Below are 23,063 nucleotides of genomic sequence, written 5' to 3' on the forward strand. Positions count from 1 at the left end.
CCTGTGAGAGGATAAAATGCACCAGGGGAGTCAACATTATGACTATGAAGAAAATAAAAATCAAAGGTTGAAAAATTCCTCTGAGCAAAAATTCCAGGAGCCATGATTTTACCAACTGAGTAGATCAATGGGAGGAGGCAGTGCTTATCTGATGTAGAACCTGGATTTGCTTGTTAATATTCTTTGCATTTTGGGCAACAATATCTGATTTGTCAACATAAAAACAACTTTTTTTTTTTTTACCACGTAGGGCACAATTGTGTTGTGCTGTGTGTTGAGCAGCAAAAAATATCAAGAACCCATTTATTTTGAAGTGTCACTGAGGTCAAATTATTTATCTCAGATTGTACTCCTTGAAGATAAAGTATCATTAAAACTTCTTTAAAAAGTTGTTGAAATACTAATAAGTGATTTTTTCAATTCGGAGACTTCTAGCTGAGAAAAAAAAAAGAGGGGTTCTTACAATAGAATGAAATTTGAAAACGCCTTTGTATGCTCGGGTTTGGAAGACCACAGAGGGCTCCTTTATGAGGGTCACTCCAAGTACAAATGACCCTAAGTTAAGGATTTCACTAGCATTTAAAGAGTCATATCTGATCATTTTGGGTAAGAGATAGCCCAAACCACAGTATCCAGACCATTTAGGTGGAAAACCTTTATATATTTTGTTGTCACACAAGATGAACAACCCAGCATCATTGAGAGAAAAAGTCAAAGGGGATCCTATGACTCACCAGTTGGGAGTAATATAAATGTCATGGTTATTTTTTGTCATATCTACATTTGTAGATTATCAGGTTGAATGGTTACGGTTTAGAGTAGGAACAAAAATAATTTTATAAATGTGATAAAGAAACCCATGCATACCATCACTAACGAAGGATGATTGGCTTTCTTTTCAAACATGTCTCAAATATTGCTCTATTCAGTAAACAAAACTATTAATTTTATACAGTGGAACCATGAGGAATTTCATTTGTCTTCAGTGTTTTCACTGAACACTACTTTTAGTGATTTTTGTTTGTTTTGTTTTGTTTAGAGACAGGGTCTCACTCTGTCACTTAGGCTGAAGTGTAGTGGCATACTCATAGCTCACTGCAGCCTCAAACTCCTGGGCTCAAGCAATCCTCCCATATCAGCCTCCCAAGTAGCTGGATCATGCCACCACACCCAGCTCATTTTAAAATTATTTCTGTACGAGGTCTCACTTTGTTGCCCAGGCTCATCTCTAACTCCTGGCCTCAAGCGATCCTCCCGCCTTAGCCTCTGAGGGATTGTAAGTGTTAGTCACTGCACCTGGCTGAATTTTCTAATGATATGTTCAAGGATATCATGGCCATGTTTTCATGTTGTATCTGTGTTATTATACATTTGGGTCTAGTCTTCATAATCTGTGTCAAACCAAAGAGTTTGATTACAGAGGGAGTCTAGGATATTCCCTAGATTGAACCCAATTCCATGAAGGTTTTCTAGGGGTAAGGATAAATTACCAGTAATAAAATCAACGGTAGTTATACACCATCCCTTTTTCTTTAATAGCTTCTTTCTAATGCCAAATTAGTCTATTATAAATAGGAACTGAACTGCCAAGAGCAGGGTACCAAGCTTTTTTAGAAAGCCAGTTTCCCGAATTGCTCACCCAGGTATGTGTGGGAGCAAGTTTTAATATTAACTGTGGTTTTTCCTATTCATCCAGATGAATATAGGCAGCAATTGCTTTGGTTAGTGAGCTATACTTCGAACAGTAGACTTTAGAGGAGTGAAAGTCCTCAACTAAGTAAGAGTACAAGTTTGAACATTTTTTGTTAAATGTAAAACAAAAACAAGTCTTTAGCCAATGGAAAAGAGTCAAATGAAGTCTTGTTTTGTGATCTTGGGAAAGCTGTGTACTGTGTGATGCCATCTACTTAAGTCGCCTGTAGGTTGACAAGCCCAAAAGCCTAAGGGAGCTTTCTTTAGTTGAGAGATATGACCTAAGTTTCAAGACTCTGAAGTTTTGCGGCAGTGTGAGTAGTAAGAAGAAATAGTATGGTCCCTTTCAATGAGGCTCAAGGGCAGTTTTTCTCTGGTGTCATTTTCAAAAGACCCAGTTTCCAGGTTCTAGGTCATGGAAGGTTTGATCATCAGCAGATGGGTCATGGAAAGCTTTCTTCACCTGGAGAAAATATACTTTGGCATAACGCATCAATGTTTTGAAGTATTGAGTTATATTAGCAAATAAGTCCAGGAGATACATGAGGCTCCATTTTCAAAGACACAGGTCTCCTAGTTATTATTTTATAAGGGGCCAATATGTAATTTCCCATTGGGGTTGATCTAATTGCCATTAAGGCCAGTGGTAAAAGTTTTGGCCAAGTTAATCCAATAAACTTTATTAATTTGAGTAATTTTAGTTTCAAGATGCCATTCATCCTTGTAACATTTTGAAAGGACTGAGGATGATAAGGGCAATGGTAATGCCATTGGATTTGTAAAATCTTGTTCAATTGTTTGATAACCTGTCCAGTAAAGTGAGTTCCCCTATCTTTGGAAATCTGTCCTGGGATGCCCAGAGAGGAAAAATGATTTTAAATAAAATTATTGTTACTGTTGTGACATCAGCTTTTCTACAAGGGAAAGCCTTAATCCATTCTAAAAACAGACACACTATCACAATAATATATTGTTATCCCGCTAAGGGTGGCAATTGAATGAAATCCATTTGTAGATGTTTAAATGGCCCAGCAGGTGATGGAAATATACCACTTGAATCTTTAAGGGTCTTTCTGGGGTTACTGGTTTGACAAGCCACACAATGGTTATAAAACATTTTTGTTGTTTTAGAATAACCATCCCACCAGTACTTTTTAACAATTTGAACCATTTAATCCATACAATGACGAGTAATGGCGTACAGGACTTTTAAGAGTGGCATTTTCAGGGCCTCAGGAAGGACTGGGCAGCTATCCAAGCTCTTGGTGAGTCCTTATTTAGCATTAAATTTGCATCCTTTTAGACAACATTTTTGTTGTTCCAATTCAGGTGCAAGCATTGTTTATTGAACAAATGATCATAAGTAATTTGATTTGAATTGACTTTATAGAGTTCGTACAGATTGCATATTTTAACAATTTCAGTGGTAGTCAACTTGGCATGAAGGTCTGCTAATCCCTTCCGTTAACATTTAGGTTTAGTTTTATGAATATGAGCTTCAGTTTTAATAATAGCAACCCATCAGGGCAGTAGAATAGCTGAAAGAAATTAATCTACCTGTGACCCTTCTTGATGGGATTTCCACTAGAAATGAGAAATACTCTTTGTTTCAATAACACTCCAAAATCATGGACCACACCAAAAGTGTATCTATTGTCTGTATAAATGTTAACTTAGGCCAGGCATGGTGGCTCACACCTGCAGTCCCAGCACTTTGGGAGACTGAGGTGGGAGTATCCCTTGAGACCAGGACTTTGAGACCAGCCTGGGCAACATAGTGAGACCCCATCTCTACAGAAAAAAGAAGAAGAAAATTAGACAGGTCATGGAATGGTCATCATCCTCCCACCACAGCCTCCCAAGTAGCTGGGACTATAGCAATGGTGGTGCATGCCTGTTGTCCCCAGCTACTTAGGCTGAGGTGGCAGCATCACTTGAGCTCAGGATATTGAGGCTTTGGTGAGCCATGATCACACAACTATCCTCCAGTCTGGCAACAGATTGAGACCCAGCCTCAGAAAAAAAAAAAATCATAAAAATCAAATAGTAACTTATTTGGTTTTGGCTACATGACAAGCCCTAGTAAGAGAATATAATGTTGCAGATTGTGCTAACTTAAACTGTGAAAGAGTTCCCTTTTCTGTTAGTTCATACTGAGTGGTTACAGCATATTCTGTTTCGTATCTCCTTTGTATATTTTTTGGCATAAGACCCCTAACAAAAAGTATTAATTCAGGACTGTCTAATAGAATGTCCCATAAATCAATGTGAGGGGTCAATAGTTGTGATACCACACTCACACATTTATGGTTTTCTCCATCATTAGGCAGAGTGACAGGGCTAAGCAGAGATTACAATATTTGAGATGGAGATTTGGAGTTTACAGGAGAAAGATGTCATAAGATGTTAGTCTGCTTGGGTCTGACTGGAATCTAATAAACGTTAACTGTATGTTGAACTCGTAGGTAAAGTTTCATTTCCTAACACTAGGTCAGATGAGGTTTCTTCTAATTTAGCTGCTGCTGCCACTATTTTCAGACAACTTGAATATGCTCTGACCACTAGATCTAACTGGAGACTCTAATAAGCAATCTGTCGCTTTCTTTCTCTGTGTTCCTGAGCCAGGACTCCCGAGGCCTGACCATCATGTTTGTAAACAAACAATGTAAAACATTTTGTATAATTCAGGAGCCTTAAAGCTAAAGGCTGTTGTAAGGCCAGTTTTATTTGATGGGGAGTTTGTTCATGATTACCTTCCCATAGCAAAGACTTTGATATGGTTTGGCTATGTCCCCACCCAAATCTCATCTTGAATTGTAGCTCTCATAAAACCCACATGTCATGAGAAGGACCTGGTGGGAGGTAATTGAATGATGGGGGTGGGTTTTTCCAATGCTGTTCTCATGATAGTGAATAAGAGATCTGATAGTTTTATAGAGGGCAGTTCCCCTGCACATGCTCTCTTGCCTGCCACCATGTTAAGACATGCCTTTTCTCCTCCTTTGCCTTCTGCTATGATTGTGAGGCCTCCCCAGCCATATGGAACTGTGAGTTCATTAAACCTCTTTTTCTTTATAAATTACCCAGTCTTGGGTATTTCTTCATAGCAGTGTGAAAATGAACTAATACAGACTTTAAGACAGATTTTTTGTAAGTTTATATAAGGGGGATGCCAACAGAAAAAGTTGAAGACCCAAGTTTTATAGTATCCCCAAATCCAAGGAATCCTTTTAATTATCTCTTAGTCATGAGTCTAGGGAAACCTTAGATTGACTTTTTTTTTGTTCAGGTGAGAGGGAAATTCTCTTTCCAGTCAAATCATGTCTTAAGTAATAGACCTTTTCTTTAGAGAATAAAGTTTTTCCATAGAAGCTTTATGTCCCTTGTAAGGTAATGGTTGTAAGAAAGAAGTTGAATCTATGACAGAGTTTTATTTGGTAGAAGAACATGACTATAAATTATCTACATATTAAATAGTAGTAGAATTTCTAGGAAATTGTGAGATTGACAGGTCTTGGTGTAATGCCTGAAAAAAATAACATGAGGCATCAGTGGACCCCCGTGGCATTACAGTCCAGGTGTATTGCTGGTTTTTCCAAATAAAGGCAAACAGGTATTGGCTCTTCTTATCAAGTGGAATGCTAAAGAAGACAGAGCAGACATCTATCACTGTGAATCATTTGGCAGCTGTAGGCACACTAGATAACAAAGTGCTAGGATTTGGAACCACAGGAAATTTTGGAATTATAATTGCATTTGTTGCACTTAAGTCTTGAACAAATCTCCAACCTCATCCATTAGCTCTTTTAGATAATAGAATTGGAGCATTATAGGGACTAGTACAAGTAATTACAAATATTTGTTTCATTAACTCCTCTACAATTGGGGAAAGTCCTTGGATTGCCTCTAACTTTAGGAGTAAATGGGGAAATTTAGGCAATGGCTTAGAATGGTCTAGTTGGATATTTATAGGTTCAGGACTTATAATTTTTTCTGTCAGTTTAGGAGGAAGCCCACAGACATTGGGGTACCCCAGAAAGGTTGGGGTTGCTATAAGTTTGGCTTTCAACGTTATCAACTCCAACTCGTAAGAACAAAGCAGTTTAGGTTCAGGAGGATCAGAGACTTCTAGGGTTATTTCTCCTTCTGAAGAGAGTTTTATGTGTCTTCTCAGGTTAGAAAGCAAATCTCATCCCAGTATCTTTACTGGAGTGGTGTCACATAGTAAGAAGGCATGCTTCTCTGAATCTAGTTCAGCATTTCAACTGGTTTAGACATAGGAATTCTCTGAACTTGATTTGAAACCCCCACCACAGAAATATTTTTTCACTCCTAGAGATGTGTTGGTTTATTAGGGTGGGGTTTAAAGTGGATAAGGTGGTTCCAGTATCCACCAACACTGTGTATACATGACTCCCCATTGATCTTGATCTGAGTTTCCTTATAAACGTAAGGGTATTATAGGAAGTAACTTACCAGAGAATCCCTCAGAACCCCATTCATGTTAATTATTGTCTCGAGAGTCAAACCGTTGGGAATTTTCTCTAACAGAGGAAGTTAGAGACTGACACTAGAGTGGACAATCTTTTTTCCAATGGCCTGACTGTTTCTAATGATGGCAGACATCTTAAGGTACAGGGTTTCTTTGTTCAGGACCTCTTGATTTTGAGTTATGGTATGCATGAAGAGGCCCTCTTAGACTTTGTCCCTGTAGCTGTTGCAGCTGTAAACATAGAAGCCTTTGATATTTTTTCTTTCAGCGTTTCACCTTTTTCTTGTTCTAAAGTTCTCTAAAAATGTTCAACCATGATGACTAATTCAGCTGTATCAGTAACTTCCCATTCAATCTTTCATTTTTTAATCAGGTCACCAAGCTTTGGTCAGAGCCCATGAATGAATAAGGCTGTAAGAGCTATTTCAGTTTCAGCAGGAAATTTTTCCTGCTGTATTTTAAGACCAGAATGTTTAACAAATCTAGCCTTGTAATCAGAAACTAATTTATTTCTTTTTGTTTGTATACATGGTTGAATAATGGACCAATCTTTTGTGGGAAGACAATAGGGATCATTTCCAGCAGTTTTTCGGCTATTTTTCTGGCATCTTTTTTTACCATCCCTAGAAGTAACTATTGAAGAGTCAGCAGTCCTTTCCTCAGGCTTATCCCATCCTGCTCTTTTTATCCATTTGTGTACATCTCTGGGTCTTAATATTATGTGTATAAACTGATATAAATCAGGAAACACAGGGTCATAGGCTCCTATGAGGATTCTCAATTCCTCAGAAAATTTTTGTGGATTTTCTTTGCAATTTGGAAAATATTTTGCTATGGCTCTTAGTTCAGTTTTTGACCAAGGAGTAAAATTATTTATAGGAGCCAAACCTGGGTATTCCGAGGGCCTAACTTTATGAGGCATTTACTTAACTTCCTTTCTCTCTTTATTCTCCAGATAAAAATGTAATTGAGCAAAAGGATTAGTAGGTTTAGGAGAAAGAGATAGTTTCACAAATGAGTTTGTGGATTTAGAATAATTAGGTAGAGGAGAATAAAGGCAGGAAACAAAGTCACATCAGTTACCACATAATTTCCTTACTTTTGCCCTCAATTTATTGCTTAAGCTTTTCAGTTGTCTTATTTGATTTTAGTAAATAAGCTTTTTTTTTTTTTTCTTCAAGACAGGGTCATGCTCTGTCACCTAAGCTGGAGTGCAGTGGTGCCATCACAGCTCACTGAAGCGTTGACCTTCTAGGCTCAGGTGATCCTCCCATCTCAGCCTATCGAGTGGCTGGGACCACAGGCATGGGCCACCATGCCCAGCTAATTTTTTGATTTTTTTTTTTTTTTGAGACGGAATCTCGCTCTGTGGCCTAGGCTGGAGTGCAGTGGCACGATCTCGGCTCACTGCAAGCTCTGCCTCCCGGGTTCACGCCATTCTCCTGCCTCAGCCTCCTGAGTAGCTGGGACTACAGGCGCCTGCCACCACTCCTGGCTAATTTTTTGTATTTTTTTTTTAGTAGAGACGGAGTTTGACCATGTTAGCCAGGATGGTCTCGATCTCCTGACCTCATGATCCGCCTGCCTCGGCCTCCCAAAGTGCTGGGATTACAGGCGTGAGCCACCGCACCCGGCCTTGTTTTTTTTTTTTGTAGAGACTAGGTCTCACTATGTTGCCCAGGCTTGTCTTGAACTCCTAGGCTAAAGCAATCCTCCCACTGAGGCCTCCCAAAGTGTTGAGATTACAAGCATGAACCACTGAACCACTGCACCTGGCTTGAGTAAAGAGTCTTTTAGAGAGGCAATTTTGGATCAGCTAGTTCTTTGTAAGCCTCTGTATACCAATCAAAAAATGCATGCCATTGTTTCTGAGGTATTTAGGATCCATTCTTTTCCATTATGCCCCATAAATGAACAATTTTATCTAGATTAAAACTTCGCCATTGTGGCCACTGCAACTTCAAATTATTTCTTGTAGGCACACCTATTTTTCTAGAATGGCACAAGTTTGGGGTCTATAATTTCTAAATATAAAATTTGTTTGTGTTCCCAGCAGAGGAGTCCCAGACTCGTTAGATATTGACAAACCCATTATATCCTCTCTTTTTAAAATTCTATCTACCTGAGGCTTCCAGCTACAAACTCAGTCTAGTTCCTATTGAATACCCAGTTTAACCTCCAGATCCCAATCTGGATTCCAGATCTATTCTGGAAACTAGTGCACTAGACTGGACCTAGTCTAGTTTATGTCAAGCACTCAAATTTGATCTCTGGGTCCAACAGGGAATAAAATGATTCAGATAAACTTGGAGAGCTCAGGACGCAAATTGTGGAGCTTGAAATCTAAGAGGGACTTAACCAGGACCTCCAGATGCAGTGAGAAAGCAGTGAGCTCCATGGACTCAGCAGGTACCTTTTGCCTGGTTCCTTGATACACCCAGTGGCATGGCCCAAGGGTTTGGGGCGGTGAGGGGGGGGGGGTCTCCTTTGAATCCCACTTCTGACACCAAACTTAAAGAAAATCTAAAGCACAGCAAAATTTTAGAGTTTATTTGAGTAAGAAGTAATTCATGAGTTGGGGACCACCAGAGCAACAGAGGTTTCGCATTCCAGTGCAGAATATCAGAGGCAAGCATTTATGGGAAGATGCAAAAGTAAACCAAAGAAATCAGATTGACTTACAGTTACATAATTATCCGTTTGGGGGTACTTTTTTGGGAAGTTCTTAGTCACATAATTATATCTTAGTTGGCTGCTTATGATTGACTAGAGTTAAGTTTAATTTCTGTTCAACATAAATATTTACCAGAAATGTCCCAAGTTAAGTTTAGCTTATATCTGCAGTGTGACCCCAGTCAAGTTCCACCTATATTTGCAATTTAAGCTAGATGAAGGCTACTTTTAAGCCCTAGCTGGTTTTGTTTGCTCAGAAATTTTTCAGGCCTGGTCTCCATTTTAATTTTACTTTAACATTTCTCATAACAATTTTATGAAGTAGATAGTATTATCTCTATCTCACAGATGATGCAGATGAGGCAACTGAGGTACAAAGATGTTAAATAACTTGCTCAAGGTTACTCAGCTCTGAAATATCAAGGCCAGGACTCAAACTACGACAAAATATCTAAAGAATACACACTTTTAACTATTACACTCTTAACTCTTTCAAAAGAATTCCTTTGAAACCCCAGGAGAAGTAATATTAGAAAACGAGAGTAATATTAGAAAAAGAAAGATTATTTGCCCTTTCCTTACATATCAGTGTATAGTTTCACTTGTTACAGCAAGTATGTTTTACTTCTAATTCAAAGGTCATCAAATAAGATAAAATGTTCTGCTGGCACTTTGCAAAAAAAGGGTATCCTGATGGTCAAAGTCATATGAAAAGATGCTCAGCTCTATGAGACATGAGGAAAATGCAAACTATAACCACAATGTGATATCACTGTACATGCCAAAATGACTAAAATAAAAAAGAGAAAAAAGCCATGCATGGTGGCTCATGCCTGTAATCCCAGGACTTTGGGAGGCCGAGGCCAGCGGATCATGAGGTCAGGAGATTGAGACCATCCTGCTTAACATGGTGAAACTCTGTCTCTACCAAAAATACAAAAAATTAGCTGGACGTGGTGGCACATGCCTGTAGTACCAGATACTCAGGAGGCTGAGGCAGGAGAATCACTTGAACCCAGGAGGTGGAGGTTGCAGTGAGCTGAGATCACACTGCACTCCAGTCTGGGCAAAGAGGAAGACTCCATCTCAACAACAACAACAAAAAAAAAAAAAAGAGAGAGAGAGAAATGATAACGAGTTTGGTGACAACAAATGGAAACTACTGGATATGAAATCATTGGTATTCTTATAGGCTACTTGCAGGAGTATAAATTGATATAACCACTTTAGAAAACTATTTGGCAGTTATCTATTAAAGCAGACATATGCATACACCAATACTCAGTAATTCTACTCCTAGATATGTACCTAACAAATATGTACACATATGAATGTTCAATAAATGTGTTTAAGAATATTTATAGCAGTACTGTTCATAATAGTCACAAACTAAAAACAATCCAAATCTCCATCAACAGTTGAGTGGGTACATAAATTGTGGTGTAATGATAAAACGAAACACTATATTGCAATAAGAAGGAATAAACAATTGCTATGCACAACATAAGGATAAATCTAACAAATATAATGAGTGAAGAAGCTAGACACAAAAATGTCTATAAATGATTTCATTTACAGAAAGATTAAAAAGAAGCAAAACTAATATAAAATGTTAGATGTCAGGAGAATGGTTACTTTTGGTGGGGAGCAATGAATGGAAGGGAACATGAGGGGGTTCTGAGGTGATGTCAATATTCTATTTCTTGATTTGTGCTAGTTTATGAGGTGTGTTCACATTGTGAAAATTCATCAGGGGCCAGGCGCAGTGGCATGCCTGTAATCCCAGCACTTTGGAAGGCCAAGGTGGGAGAATCAACTGAGCCAAGGAGTTCAAGACCAGCCTGGGCAACATAGTGAGACCTCAACTCTACAAAAAAAAAAAAAAAATTTAATTAGCCAAGTACGGTAGTGCAAACCTGTGGTTCCAGCTATCCAGGAGGCTGAGGTGGGGAGATAACTTGGGACTTGGAGGTTGAGGCTGCAGTAAGCCATGATCATACCAGTGCACTCCAGCCTGGGTGACAGAGTGAAACCTTAGTTGAAAGAAGAAAAGAAAGAAAGAGAGAAAGAGGAAGGAAGGAAGGAAGGAAGGAAGGAAGGAAGGGAGGGGGGGGGGGAGGGGGGGGAGGGAGGGAGGGAGGGAGGAAGAAAAATTTATCAGGCTGGACACAGAATTTATGCATTTTCCTGTATATGTTATACTTCAATAAAAAATATTCTTAAGGATACAGTGTTTTGGAGTTAAAAATGATAACATTTTTAAAGTACCTGGAAATAATACTATTCATTCTATAATAAAATGCTACTCAAGTCTGCACCTTGTCTTTTGAGATTCACAAGAACTATATTATCTCTAGAAGTATATTTGAAAAGTAATCGATTAAAAAGTGCTGGAGTGGCTCCAGCCTAGATCCATTGTTATCAAAGGTATCTGGCAGAGAGCTGAATGCTACTGGATCTCCAAAGACAAATTTAAAATGATTGTACTTAGAAGAAATAGGAATTGCACTGTGCTGCTAAAGATGCAAATATTTGTCCTTAACTGTGGCAGAGATTAAAGAAAGAGCATCGATTTTTTGTTTCCTTAATTTTTTAAAATAGTAACACTGTAAGAAAGGACTTCCTTGTTCACTGATTCAAATACCAAATCTCAACTATGGCGAATTTTAAGATGATGAACAAAGTACCTACTTTAGTCATCTCCCTCACAACAAATCCATAGAAATGATAGGAAACATACTTTAGAAGAAGAAAGAGAAAAGAAGGAGAAAAGAAGAGGGGAGCAGAAGAAAAAGAGGAGGAGAAGCAGCAGTTAGTGGCACTTGCGCATGGGGGTAGAAGGGCACCTTTCAATGAATGAGAATCTTTGAGGAATCCCTAGGAAAGAAAACAAATAGGATCAACTGAAAAGGGAAATTTAATTACAAGTAAAAACAATCATTGTGAAAGGTGAGCAAAACAAAAAGAGAGTTTGCTCCCAAGAGCATTTTATTTCAGAAGAGTTCTATACCTCATGCTCTTAGAGGCAGTATAGCCATTTGTCCAGGCTGCTACAACAAATTAGCATAACCTGGGTGTCTTAAACAACAAAAACATATATCTCACAGTTTTAGAGGCTGGGAAGTCCAAGATCAATGTACCAGCAGATCCAGTGTCCTCTGGGGGTCAGCTCCCTCAGTTTTGAGTTGACCAACTTCACATTTATCCTTAACATGGTTCCATAGTGTAGTGGTTAGCATTTCTGCTTTACACACATTGTATCCTTAAGTGGCAGACAGCGGAGCCCTCTCGTGTCTCTTTTTATAAGGACACTAATCTCATCATGGGGGCTCCTCTTTCATGACCTAATTACCTCCCAAAGGCACCATCTCCAAATATCACCACTTTAGGGATTCAGGGTTTAGCATATGAGTTTGGGGGAACACAAACATTCAGTCCATAGCACACAGTAATGTGCTGTAGTATGCTAAAGGGGAAGAGATCCATAAGGAAGGCTAATAAGGAGGAAGGTATGGGTATGGTAAGCAGGGGACAAAGGAGAACATCCTTGGTGGTCCAAAGAATCCCAGTTATTTCCATGCAGTAAGAGGACAGGTGCCCCATGAGCATGATGGGGGTACTCATTGATAAAGAGGTTCAAGGCAAGTGGTAAAGGCTGGCAGCAGTTCCCATGGGAGTAAGTTGAGCAACAGCAAAGCACAGAATTGGGCACTGGTCTTACAAACACACAAAGACCGTGAATTTATAGTCACCGATCTGCACATTTATGAGGTTTTTTTATTTTCTGGTAGCACTCAGTATCCTGGGATAATAACGGAGAAGATAAAGGAATCATGGTGTTTTTCCAGAGCTGAGGTTTTTCCAGGAAAGTAAAACAAAAGACAGGGGCTAGGGAATTGAGAGTGTTGGTGACATGGTGATCCAGGAGATCAACAGCCTAGGTTTTGGGGCTAAGATGAGCTTTGATACAGGAAGTATCAAAGGACTGGAGGTTGAAATAGAGAACAACGAAGATGGAAAGATAAGAGGTTGTGTCAGAATGTCAAGGGTCTGTTGAACTAGATCTTGAATGGCCTTGGAAGAGACATGGGGGAGTGGTAATTTGGAAATGGAGAGGATAATGCATTCCAGGGAAGAGAACCACACGTGTAAAGACACATGCAAAGGGAAGCGGTAAGAATTTCCATGTAACTAGATCACACATTGCATGGAGGAAAGTGGCATGAGATCAAGATGGAAACCCACATTAAACCTGATTGTTAAGAGCCTAAGGAGTTTGGGCATCATTTCCTCCCAGAGGCAGGAGCTAGCAGAAGTTCTCAGATAGCGCTGTCCTGTATGGCTACCGTCGGGCAGGTTGTATCCTGCACAGAGGCTCCTTCATGGGGTCTAAACTCTAGGTCGAACTCTGCTTGCCAAGCCATTCATCCTGCTTGCTCTGTAGCTGTTACCCCAGGAGAAAGAGGGTATTTTCTTTAATTCTTCAGCCCCTCAGGAGAGGGAGCCCTCTTTTAATTCATCTACCTGAGGGGCTGCATTCCTTTTTGGGTAGCAGTGGCTCTGTGTAGAGTGATGATCAGACAGAATTCTCAGGGCGACTTTTCTGGCCATGGTGTAGAAGATGACCCAGAATGAGGAGACACAGTAAACATGGAGAGCAGAACAGTTTTCAGCAGTACAGGGGCCTAACCAAAGGCAGCCAAGAAGAAAGAAGAGGGGCCAGATCCAGAAGCGAAGTCTGTAATACAATTAACACCAGGGGGCTTATGGACGTAGGGATGGTGGGAAAGGGAAAAGTTAAAGATGACTCAGATATATTCTCCACTATGTTCCTAGAATAAAACCTGACCACATTAATGCTCAGTTAACATCTGTAAAATGAAAAAAAAATAGAGCTGCAAGTAACAAAAACATTTTTAAGCGAAAGATACTATCTGCTGGGATGGCACCCATAGGAACCCATAAGAAACAGTACTTTAATCATCTTAAGCTTCCTCAATTTCGAGTTGTAGAGGTCAGAGAACTGGCCTAAAAATTTAGAGTTACTCCAGGCAGTTGTTTTCAGCCCTGGCTGAACATTCGAGTCACCTGAAAAGCTTTTAAAAACTCCAGTGCCCACACTGGATCAGTTAACTCCAAAATCCTGGGGATGAAACTTAGACATCAACATTTTTTAAGACAGAGACTCACTCTGTCACCCAGACTGAAGTACAGTGGTGTGACCATGGCTCACTGCAGCCTCAACCTCCCAGGCTCAGGTGATCCTCCCATCTCAGCCTTCTAAGTAGCTGGGACTACAGGCACACACCACTACATCTAGCTAATTTTTTATTTATTTATTTATTTTTATTTTTTATTTTTTTGTAGACACAAGGTCTCCCTGTGTTGCCCAGGCTGGTCTCAAACTCTTGGCCTTAAGCAATCCTCCCACCTCAGCGTCCCAAAGTGCTGGGATTACAGGTGTGAGCCACTGTGCCAGTCCAGACATCAACATTTTTTAAAGCTCCTGGGGTGGTTCCTATATATAATAACTGCTCTCATGGAATTTGCAATCTCTAGTCTAGATTTCCAGATGTGATCAGTAATATGGCATAGATAAGAGATGGATCAGAGACAGGGCAGAATGGTTTAACTTATTTGACCATCTTGTCACAACGGAAATCAATCATCCATTTCTTACAAAATCCTTTTACATAGTGACCAGTTCTTCAAAATTAATTTCTACATCTTGACAAAACATCAAGAAATTCATTATGTGGCTTCACCAATTTTTAGGAAACTGAATCATGGGCAAGATGTGGTTTAAAAAAACAGAGCATTTTAAAATAATTACTTAAAGAGTAAATAATGCACAGGCTTGGAAATTATTTTAAGACCCCTCATTTGCTGCTAAGGTTATATGTGTACCAGGAGTCAAAAAGACCAAATGCTATAGAAAAATAAAAGGAGTGGTTTAAAAATAATTTAAGGGTCAGAATGAAGATATTTTGCATAAATTAGAAAGGTGGTACACAAAAATAAAGAAAGCAAAACAAAACAAAAAACCCTAGGGCCTAGACGTAGGTTCTAGGCCTGGGCTTTCCCCCTAAATATTGCACTGAAACTTAGAGGCCACCTCACCTCACTGAGCCTCATTTTCCTCATCTATAATGAGCATTCTCACCCTGGTGAGTTTCAGTCCTCTCTAACAGCCAAACATTCTCTAATTCTATCATTGGTAAGTCAAAGATGAGCAGGCTAGAAGTAATTTAAGCCTCACCATTCTTGATATGAAGGCAAGAGGAGCATTGCTCACCAAAGAGAAGTCAAGGACCCACCCCAGGCCACGGCTGTTTTTATTGATCCACAAAAGATAAGAATTTCAGAGTAAAGTCTGGAAACTTTTGTAGTCATTTAACTATTTCTGTTAAATCACATAATAAAATACTGAGCTTTGTATTTTGTATATCTTTGTATTTTTATTTCACCTTTTTAGTAATCAATTTTTATTATAGTTTATAATAGTGTGAGTCCACAGCAAATTAGAAATTTAAAAAATTTCGTCTTTCACCGTGGATAGTTTGGAATACACTGAGCTGGAGAACCATAATTACATTTTAACATCAATGCAAAAGTGCACACAGAAGGGAAAAAAGCAAATGCAGGCAAAGTAATTTTTACCTTGCCCATTTTGAATTTTATTTTAGAGGCCCATTTCATTTGGTCTTAGACCATTGCTATTAAAAGTTATTTTCTGCTACAAGTTTATAAAACTACTAGAGGCTTTTTAAAAGAAAACAGCCTGTATTAGAAAACAGGTGGCAAGGGATTGGTTTTCTAGTACTAGGTCATCGTCTAAAAGGAATTACAATATGATATGTCAGGTAGCACAGTAAAGTAATTAATTCCTGTTGGAATAGATAGGTACTTTCCCTTTTTTTTTTTTTTTTTTTTGAGACGGAGTTTCCCTCTTGCTGCCCAGGCTGGAGTGCAATGGCACAACCTCAGCTCACTGCAACCTCTGCCTCCTGGGTTCAAGCGATTCTCTTGCCTCAGCCTCCCAAGTAGCTAGAATTACAGGTGCCCACCACCATACCTGGCTAATTTTTGTATTTTTAGTAGAGATGGGGTCTCACCGTGTTAGCCAGGTTGACATGGTGGTCTCGAACTCCTGACCTCGGGTGACCCACCTGCCTCAGCCTCCCAAAGTGCTGGGATTACAGGCGTGAGCGACCATGCCCAGCCAGGTACTTTCCTTTTTAAGAAAAGAATTAAGTCACTCCCTTCTGATTGGAAATGGCTAATCATAGGGTTTCAAGCTATTAACATAGAGACACCCTTGTTCAAAAATAAGGAAGGCTGCATAATGAGGTTAGTTTTCCCAAGATTATGCAGCTAGTGAATGGGAAAGTCTAGGTTCCCACCCAAGACGCTCTTCTCAGGCTTGCCGGCACTTTCTCTGCTGCCCTAGTCTCCTCCACCATAAAAAGTGTTCAGGTGGGAACCAGACAGTGAATGCTTACATAAGCCTCACTTCCAGGTACTTGAAATAGGGTAACAAATACTAAAAATACTGTGGAGTGCTCATGAATCACCTTAATATGTAAATGACTATGTTCTATTTAGAGCTTTCTGCAGATAAACAAGATCAATGTTTGTTCTGAAGTGATTTGCACATCACACAGAAAAATATGAGAGAAAATCTATGCTCTCCACACCACATGTCTTGGTGTTGAGACTGGTTTGATCTGTGTTACCAATAGACATGCCCCAAAATCAAACCACCTTGATCCTTTTAGGAAATAAGTAGGATATCAAATTTTAAAAAGTGAATATTTCTGAGAAATATCAAGTCTTTGCAGAGATTCTATAATCACTGTGAGGAATCCAGAAACTGCATTGATCAGTTTAAAACATGGCTGTTCAGTGAACTTAATGACTGTACTATTTCACAGGAATGTTTGCAAAAAAAATGAAATTGTTTATCAATTACTTGACTTTTTTATCTAGACAATGCCAGAAAAATCCAGATTTTTGAAATATGGACAATGCAAAAAAATTTTAGTCTATATTTATGGCATTGTCTAGTCTTAGCTTAAGAACGTAGCATTTACTTGGCTTCATTATTTACTGTTCACTAACATAATAAAATTAACAGCAATTTGGGGGTGGTGCCATACTCTGAAACAATTAATAAAATATTTTCTCTTCTTTGCACATTATTGTGACTTTTTAAAGGCAAAGAGTGAATGATTCCTCAATTCTTAGCGTCATTGATGTAAAGTCAATATTTGATAAAAGAACCAAGTTATATTGTGAATGAAATCAGCTGGTTAGGTGCAATGGATGTGTCCACTTTAATAAAATCAATAATTCAAGTTGAAAAGAACTTCATTATCTTTTCTCAAGATAAATTTTAATGGAGGCCTGGTCTGAGAATCCAATGCCATAAGTTCTGAATCCTCAGGTTCGTGCAACAAGTCATTTCTTAAGTGACCTTCAGCTGACTACATAAAATCTGAGTTGGTCTTGATTAGAATCTGTCCAGCTGTCAGTCTTTTGGCCTCTGAGATCCAGAGGGCATATACCCATGATGCTGTGGGGTTATGTAAGAGACAGTAAAGAAATAGGGAAAAAAAAAAACACAGAATAAAATGTAATTACACGGAGTTTCGTTTAAAACAAAAATTGATTGAGTTCTGCTTAAAGTGGCTTGTTGTTTCCTGTGCCAGGAACTACTGTGCAGGCCCAGCAGGAAGTGTGCTACAGAGCAGGATCACCTTACACCCTCGTTTTATGGTTCATTTCACTTATTTAATGCAATCTGAGAACCTGCAAAAGGAACATGTTAGAAGGAGGGAATAGGCTTTTTGTCTTGTTTTGTTGTTGTTTTTTTTTTTTAATTTCTTTGAATCAAAACATTTGTTTTTACAGGGTGCTTAAAGTCCCAGAGAAACAGGACTTCTAGAGTTGCATGGTGAAGACATTTCTCTTTGTCACACAATTTAAAGCAAGACACAAAGTTGAGTTACGTCTAGAGTTGAGTTATGTCTGTTTCCTTTGCTGTCCTACTCACATAATTTTAAACATAAAGAATTACAACCATGCCCATGAATGGTCTAAATCATTTTGAATTCCATGTAAGTTCCTCCTAGGGTTTCTAACTTGATAGAGAGCCCATGATGTTGCGGGGAATGTTGGAGAAAAGGAATTAATATTTAAGATGTAGATAGCGATTCATTTGTCAAGCAGAGGAATGAGTTCATTTTACTGTATTGTTTGGAAATGTGTGAATTGAACAGCTGGATTTCCTTGTGGTGGCATTCGCCGCTCCTCACACACTGTCTGTTTTCCCCTCCAGAGACCTCAGTATGAACAACATCAGTCAGCTGCTCCCGAATCCCCTGCCCAGTCTCCGCTTCCTGGAGGAGTTGTAAGTATCACTGTAGTCTTGATGCATCCAGTCAACACTGGGCACATTCTTGTGTTTGTCTCTCATACTTACTGTGGGAACCAGATAAAACAAGGCAGAAAACCTGTCAGCACCAACAATTTCGGAACATGAGGAAACACTTAGTTGGGAGGGGGCAAAAATAGAATTGCTTATGATTCTGGAAATCAACTTATAAAAGAGTTTACCATAAGGCTACAACTTTCTAAGGTGAGACTGAGCCAAACAAATTAAAATTTTAAAACAAAGCCTGTTTAAAAGAGCTGGATAGCTCTTTGGAAATAGTTAAGCAGCAGGATATTAAAAGTTTGAATACTGGTTCATGTTTATTAAAATCGCAAGTAAAGCTATAATCAAAACCAAAAACTGCTGCTTGGTTCGGCTTGTGACAGGGAGAATTGAGTCCACATTGCATAGCACCAAAACTTCTTGTCCTAATCACTTTTAATTACTATTTCCCTACTTTTAAATTTAGCTTCCCTCAAGGCTTCAGTAGAAAAATGTGAAATCCACAGAAGATTTAAAACTGGGCTCTTCCAAATACTAAAAATAAAAACTAAAAAAGGAGGAAGCTAAAATTAGTTAATGATACACAGAGGAATTTTGATTAAGTCTAGTAACCACTTTTCAGAAGATGAAAAAGAACTGTATAAATCAAAAATCTGCATTTAAAAATTCATTTGATCCTCTTACGCTTTTGAATGATGGGGATAAGGAAGTGATAACCCATCATAGCCCTAGTGTAGAACGTTTGGCACCATCAGTTGAGTCAATCCTCTGACTGTTGATTAAAGGAATTGTTTAGGTAATGACCTCTTTTGAAAATATTTTCTTTATAAATCCTGAAGTCAGAGTCCAATTTGGGGACTAATTTAAATTGTTAATGCACCACAGAATCCACCATGGGAGGTGGAAAGAATGTTTCCTCATAACCAAATTACACTATGTTGATCATTTTCTCAAGAGAATAAGAGGATAACATTTTGAAATTTCTTCCCTCTGGAGTTTTATCTATATTTATTTTTGATGGCATTATATTTTATGAAATGCTATTGTTTTACTACTGAAATCAGTTGCATGTGATCAAATTGATATCAAGGGTTATGGTAGGGAATCTTAGATTTCTAGATTGTATAGAAGGTTTTATCATTCATGGAATGGATTTTCACTCTAGGTCCCAGGCCTTTTTTTTCCATCTTCTCTTTTGTCTCAGAACATTTCCATTGCTAGGATTTAACCTTCATAGGAGCTGGAACAATGTCTGTCTTAGTCATGGCTGGTACATAATAAATAATCTGTAAATTTTTAATGAATGAACTAATGAGAAAGCAAAATATGTAAAAGGAGTTTCTTACACATGTTAACTCCCTAAGAAAAAGGTAACAGATTTTCATTGACATTAGTCAACATTTTTAAAGGTTATTTTAAATAATTTTCAAACAGCAGAATTTTAAAAAATTACATCCGTCTTGTTCTCCCTATACTGCCACAATTAATATAGAATAGATAGCCCTGTTTACCCCCATATTTCTAAGGTATGCCCTTCCTATCCTTTTCCCTTTAATTCCCTTATAATATCCCATGGCAAAATGCTTCCCTTTTCCCTCAACACACACCTCAACTTTAGACCACAAGCTGAATCAATAAATAATTCACTTCCCCAAGGACTTTGTTTAATAGATTTCCTCCCTCAGTGACCCAACTCATTCAAAATAACTCCTCTTTCTTCATGAGGTGAATATTAATTCTGTTCCAAGGCCAGTTTTTAAAAAGATAGTTGAAAAGAAATCACAAAAAAAGCAATGGTGTTTGCGGAGAGAACTACCATTTGAAAATGCTACTATTAATACTTTTCTGCCTTGTCTTATTTTTATCTCTCCGGAAACTTCATCAAGTATCTTGACCATAGAATCATAAAATTTCAGAAATAGAGGAGACCCTTTAAAGACTATTCATTCCATTGCTTCATTCTGTTCTGGAATTCTTTCTGCTAAGCTGGCTGACTTGCTGAATTTAAAATCAAGACTGCTTTTCCATATATAATTCTGTGCTGCACCTAACCAATGTCTTAAAGACATCATTATTCATTTAGCGGCAAAAGAAGTTAGTATTTATAAAACCCGGAAAAATGATCAACTCTTCTTGGTTTATTCCTTTGTTCCCAAAGCTAAATTTAGGGGTTTGGGGGAGGTTCTATTTTTTTTTGTTTGAAAAATATCCCTTTAACAGAACTTTTTTTTATGCTGTTGATTGCTTCTGTTAGACGTATGCTTAAGTCTATATTCTCTTTTAGGCTATACAGTCTTCAAAAATAATAAGTGTAGTAACAACAATAATAGCTTACTCTGTGCCAATCACTGTTGAAAGTGCTTTACACACATCATTTCAGTGAATTATAACAACCCCATAAAGATAGATATTATTATTCCCAGTTAACAGATAAGAAAACTTAAATACAGAGAAAATAAGGAACTTATCCAACATAATAGAGTTGGTATGTATCAGAGCCAAGATCCAAACCTAGGTCAAAGCTAAGTTTCAAAATGACTTTCAAAGCCATGCTGGGAAAGTGGAGGGAGGGTTGGAATTGTGCATGGTTTGTTTGCACTTTTCTTCTCTCCAATAGCACCTAGCACTGTGATTTCACAGTAGTTTGCATAGTTGAACACTTTTAAATGCTCTATAAACTGAGTTGTGTAATGATCAGTGTGTATATATGTGTCCGTGTCTGTGCATGTGTCTGGGAATGCGAAAGAAGGCAATGAAGAGCTGTCTTCCCAGGAGGAAGAGATTGGATATTCAGGTTATTAATCTACGACTATTATATACTATCTATGAGAAAAGTATCATCAGAACTTTCAGGTGTAGAATTTCACCAATCTAGCATTGTTCAATAGGTCCAAAATAGTCTTAGATAATATTTTTTACATGTAAGTACATATACTTAAGCACCATGTTTATGTAGTATATATTTTACTTGAACTAATAAATGACCACCCATACAGCTAGAGATGTTAACTCTTTCTCTCTCTCTCTCTCTCTCTCTCTCTCTCTGTGTGTGTGTGTGTGTTATGACAGTTAGGACACTGTATGAAAGTGTTAAGTCTTTCATTCAGCTTATTCAGCTCATTTTTGTGCTTTATCTCTTTATACATTAAATAGGAAACTGCCACTGATACTATCGATAATATTAAGAAACCTCCCACCATAAAACTCAGTCTTTAAAAATCACTATCAGCTGGGTGAGATGGTTCACGCCTCTAATCCCAGCACTTTGGGAGGCCAAGGCGGGCAGATCACGAGGTCAGGAGATCGAGACCATCCTGGCCAACATGGTGAAACCCGTCTCTACTAAAACACACACAAAAAAAATTGCTGGGAGTAGTGGCGGGCACCTGTAGTCCCAGCTACTCGGGAGGCTGAGGCAAGGGAATCGCTTGAACCCAGGAGGCGGAGGTTGCAGTGAGTCGAGATTGGACCATTGCACTCCAGTCTGGTGACAGAGCGAGACTCCGTCTCAAAAAAAAAAAATCACTATTAATAAAGCCACATTATCACTCTTCCCCTTAGCTCTAATTACCTCATATATCATTTCTCTCATTTAATTCCTTTAACTATGTTATAAACTGTGTAGATAGCCATGGTTCATCTCTCATCCATGGCTAAGCCTTAACAAAGGTGTCATAGTTCAAAATCCTGTAAGAATCAATAAAGTGCTAGAGATATCCACTGACTTAATGTTTTAAAAAGCACGTAACTCAGCTGGGCGCAGGGGCTCACACCTGTAATCCCAGCACTTTGGGAGGCCAGGGTGGGTGGATCATGAGGTCAAGAGATCGAGACCATCCTGGCCAATATGGTGAAACCCCGTCTCTACTAAAAACACAAAAATTAGCTGGGTGTTGTGGCGCGTGCCTGTAGTTCCAGCTACTCAGGAGGCTGAGGCAGTAGAATCGCTTGAACCTGGGAGACAGAGATTGCAGTGAGCCAAGATGGTGCCACTGCACTCCAGCCTGGTGACAGAGTGAGACTCAGTCTCAAAAAAAAAAGCATTGTAACTCTTGATTGAATGGTGAGTTACAGAAAGTATTTAAAAAGAACAGCTATTACAGAAAATTGTCTTTCTCTCTCCTTCCTGACATTCTAGAACACTTACTAACTATGCCGCAAGTTTTTGACACATTTCAGTCTTGTTTTTTATTTGTTTAGTTTTGTTTTGCTTTGTTTTGTTTTTGTGACTCTACAAGGTGACCAGATATGCAGAGGCCAATTGTCCTTCTGGTGGCAATGTGCCCGTGCATAGAGAAGGGGAGTCTTTTTCTTTTGCAAAAAAGAAAGAAAAGCAGGTCTAAATTAGGGAAGCTGCGCTGTATAGAAAGAAGAGCACAGAATTTAGATCCAGAAGCCCAGGATTCCCATCCTGGCTCTGCCACTTACTAGCTGATAATCCACTTAATGCTCACTAGGCCTCAGAGGAGAATGGTGCTGCCTGCCTTTTAAGGTGTTTCCAAGAATCAAATGAAAGGTTGATGGAAGAATGCTGGTAAACTATATTCTGCATATAGAGTTGTATTAGTAAAATGAAAACACCTTCAAACAGATTTTAACCCCCTCTTTTCTTTTTTCATGAGCCTGATTTTGCAGGAATCTCAGGGATCCTGGACTTGAAAAACTGTTTCCAATTCTGAGCTTTAATGGACATAGGCAACGATTGCAGATAGTTCTTTACTATTTTAATAACCTGAGAAATAATTGCATTTCCCTCCAATGGTATCT

General features: G+C 38.6%; 1 protein-coding gene across 3 annotated transcripts in view; it reads left to right on the plus strand.

Moving 5' to 3' along the window:
• LGR5 (leucine rich repeat containing G protein-coupled receptor 5) overlaps positions 1-23,063 on the plus strand; it is a 149,497-nt gene that overhangs the window by 49,799 nt on the left and 76,635 nt on the right. For all 3 annotated transcript variants that reach the window (XM_032170741.2, XM_032170742.1, XM_032170743.1), the window contains exon 2: positions 18,198-18,269. In XM_032170741.2, coding sequence (XP_032026632.1) covers positions 18,198-18,269 — 72 coding nt within the window. The remainder of the gene's footprint in view (positions 1-18,197; positions 18,270-23,063) is intronic.

Source organism: Hylobates moloch, unplaced genomic scaffold (assembly GCF_009828535.3).
Source record: "Hylobates moloch isolate HMO894 unplaced genomic scaffold, HMol_V3 SCAFFOLD_12, whole genome shotgun sequence".
In the NCBI taxonomy this organism is placed as follows: Eukaryota; Metazoa; Chordata; class Mammalia; order Primates; family Hylobatidae; genus Hylobates; species Hylobates moloch.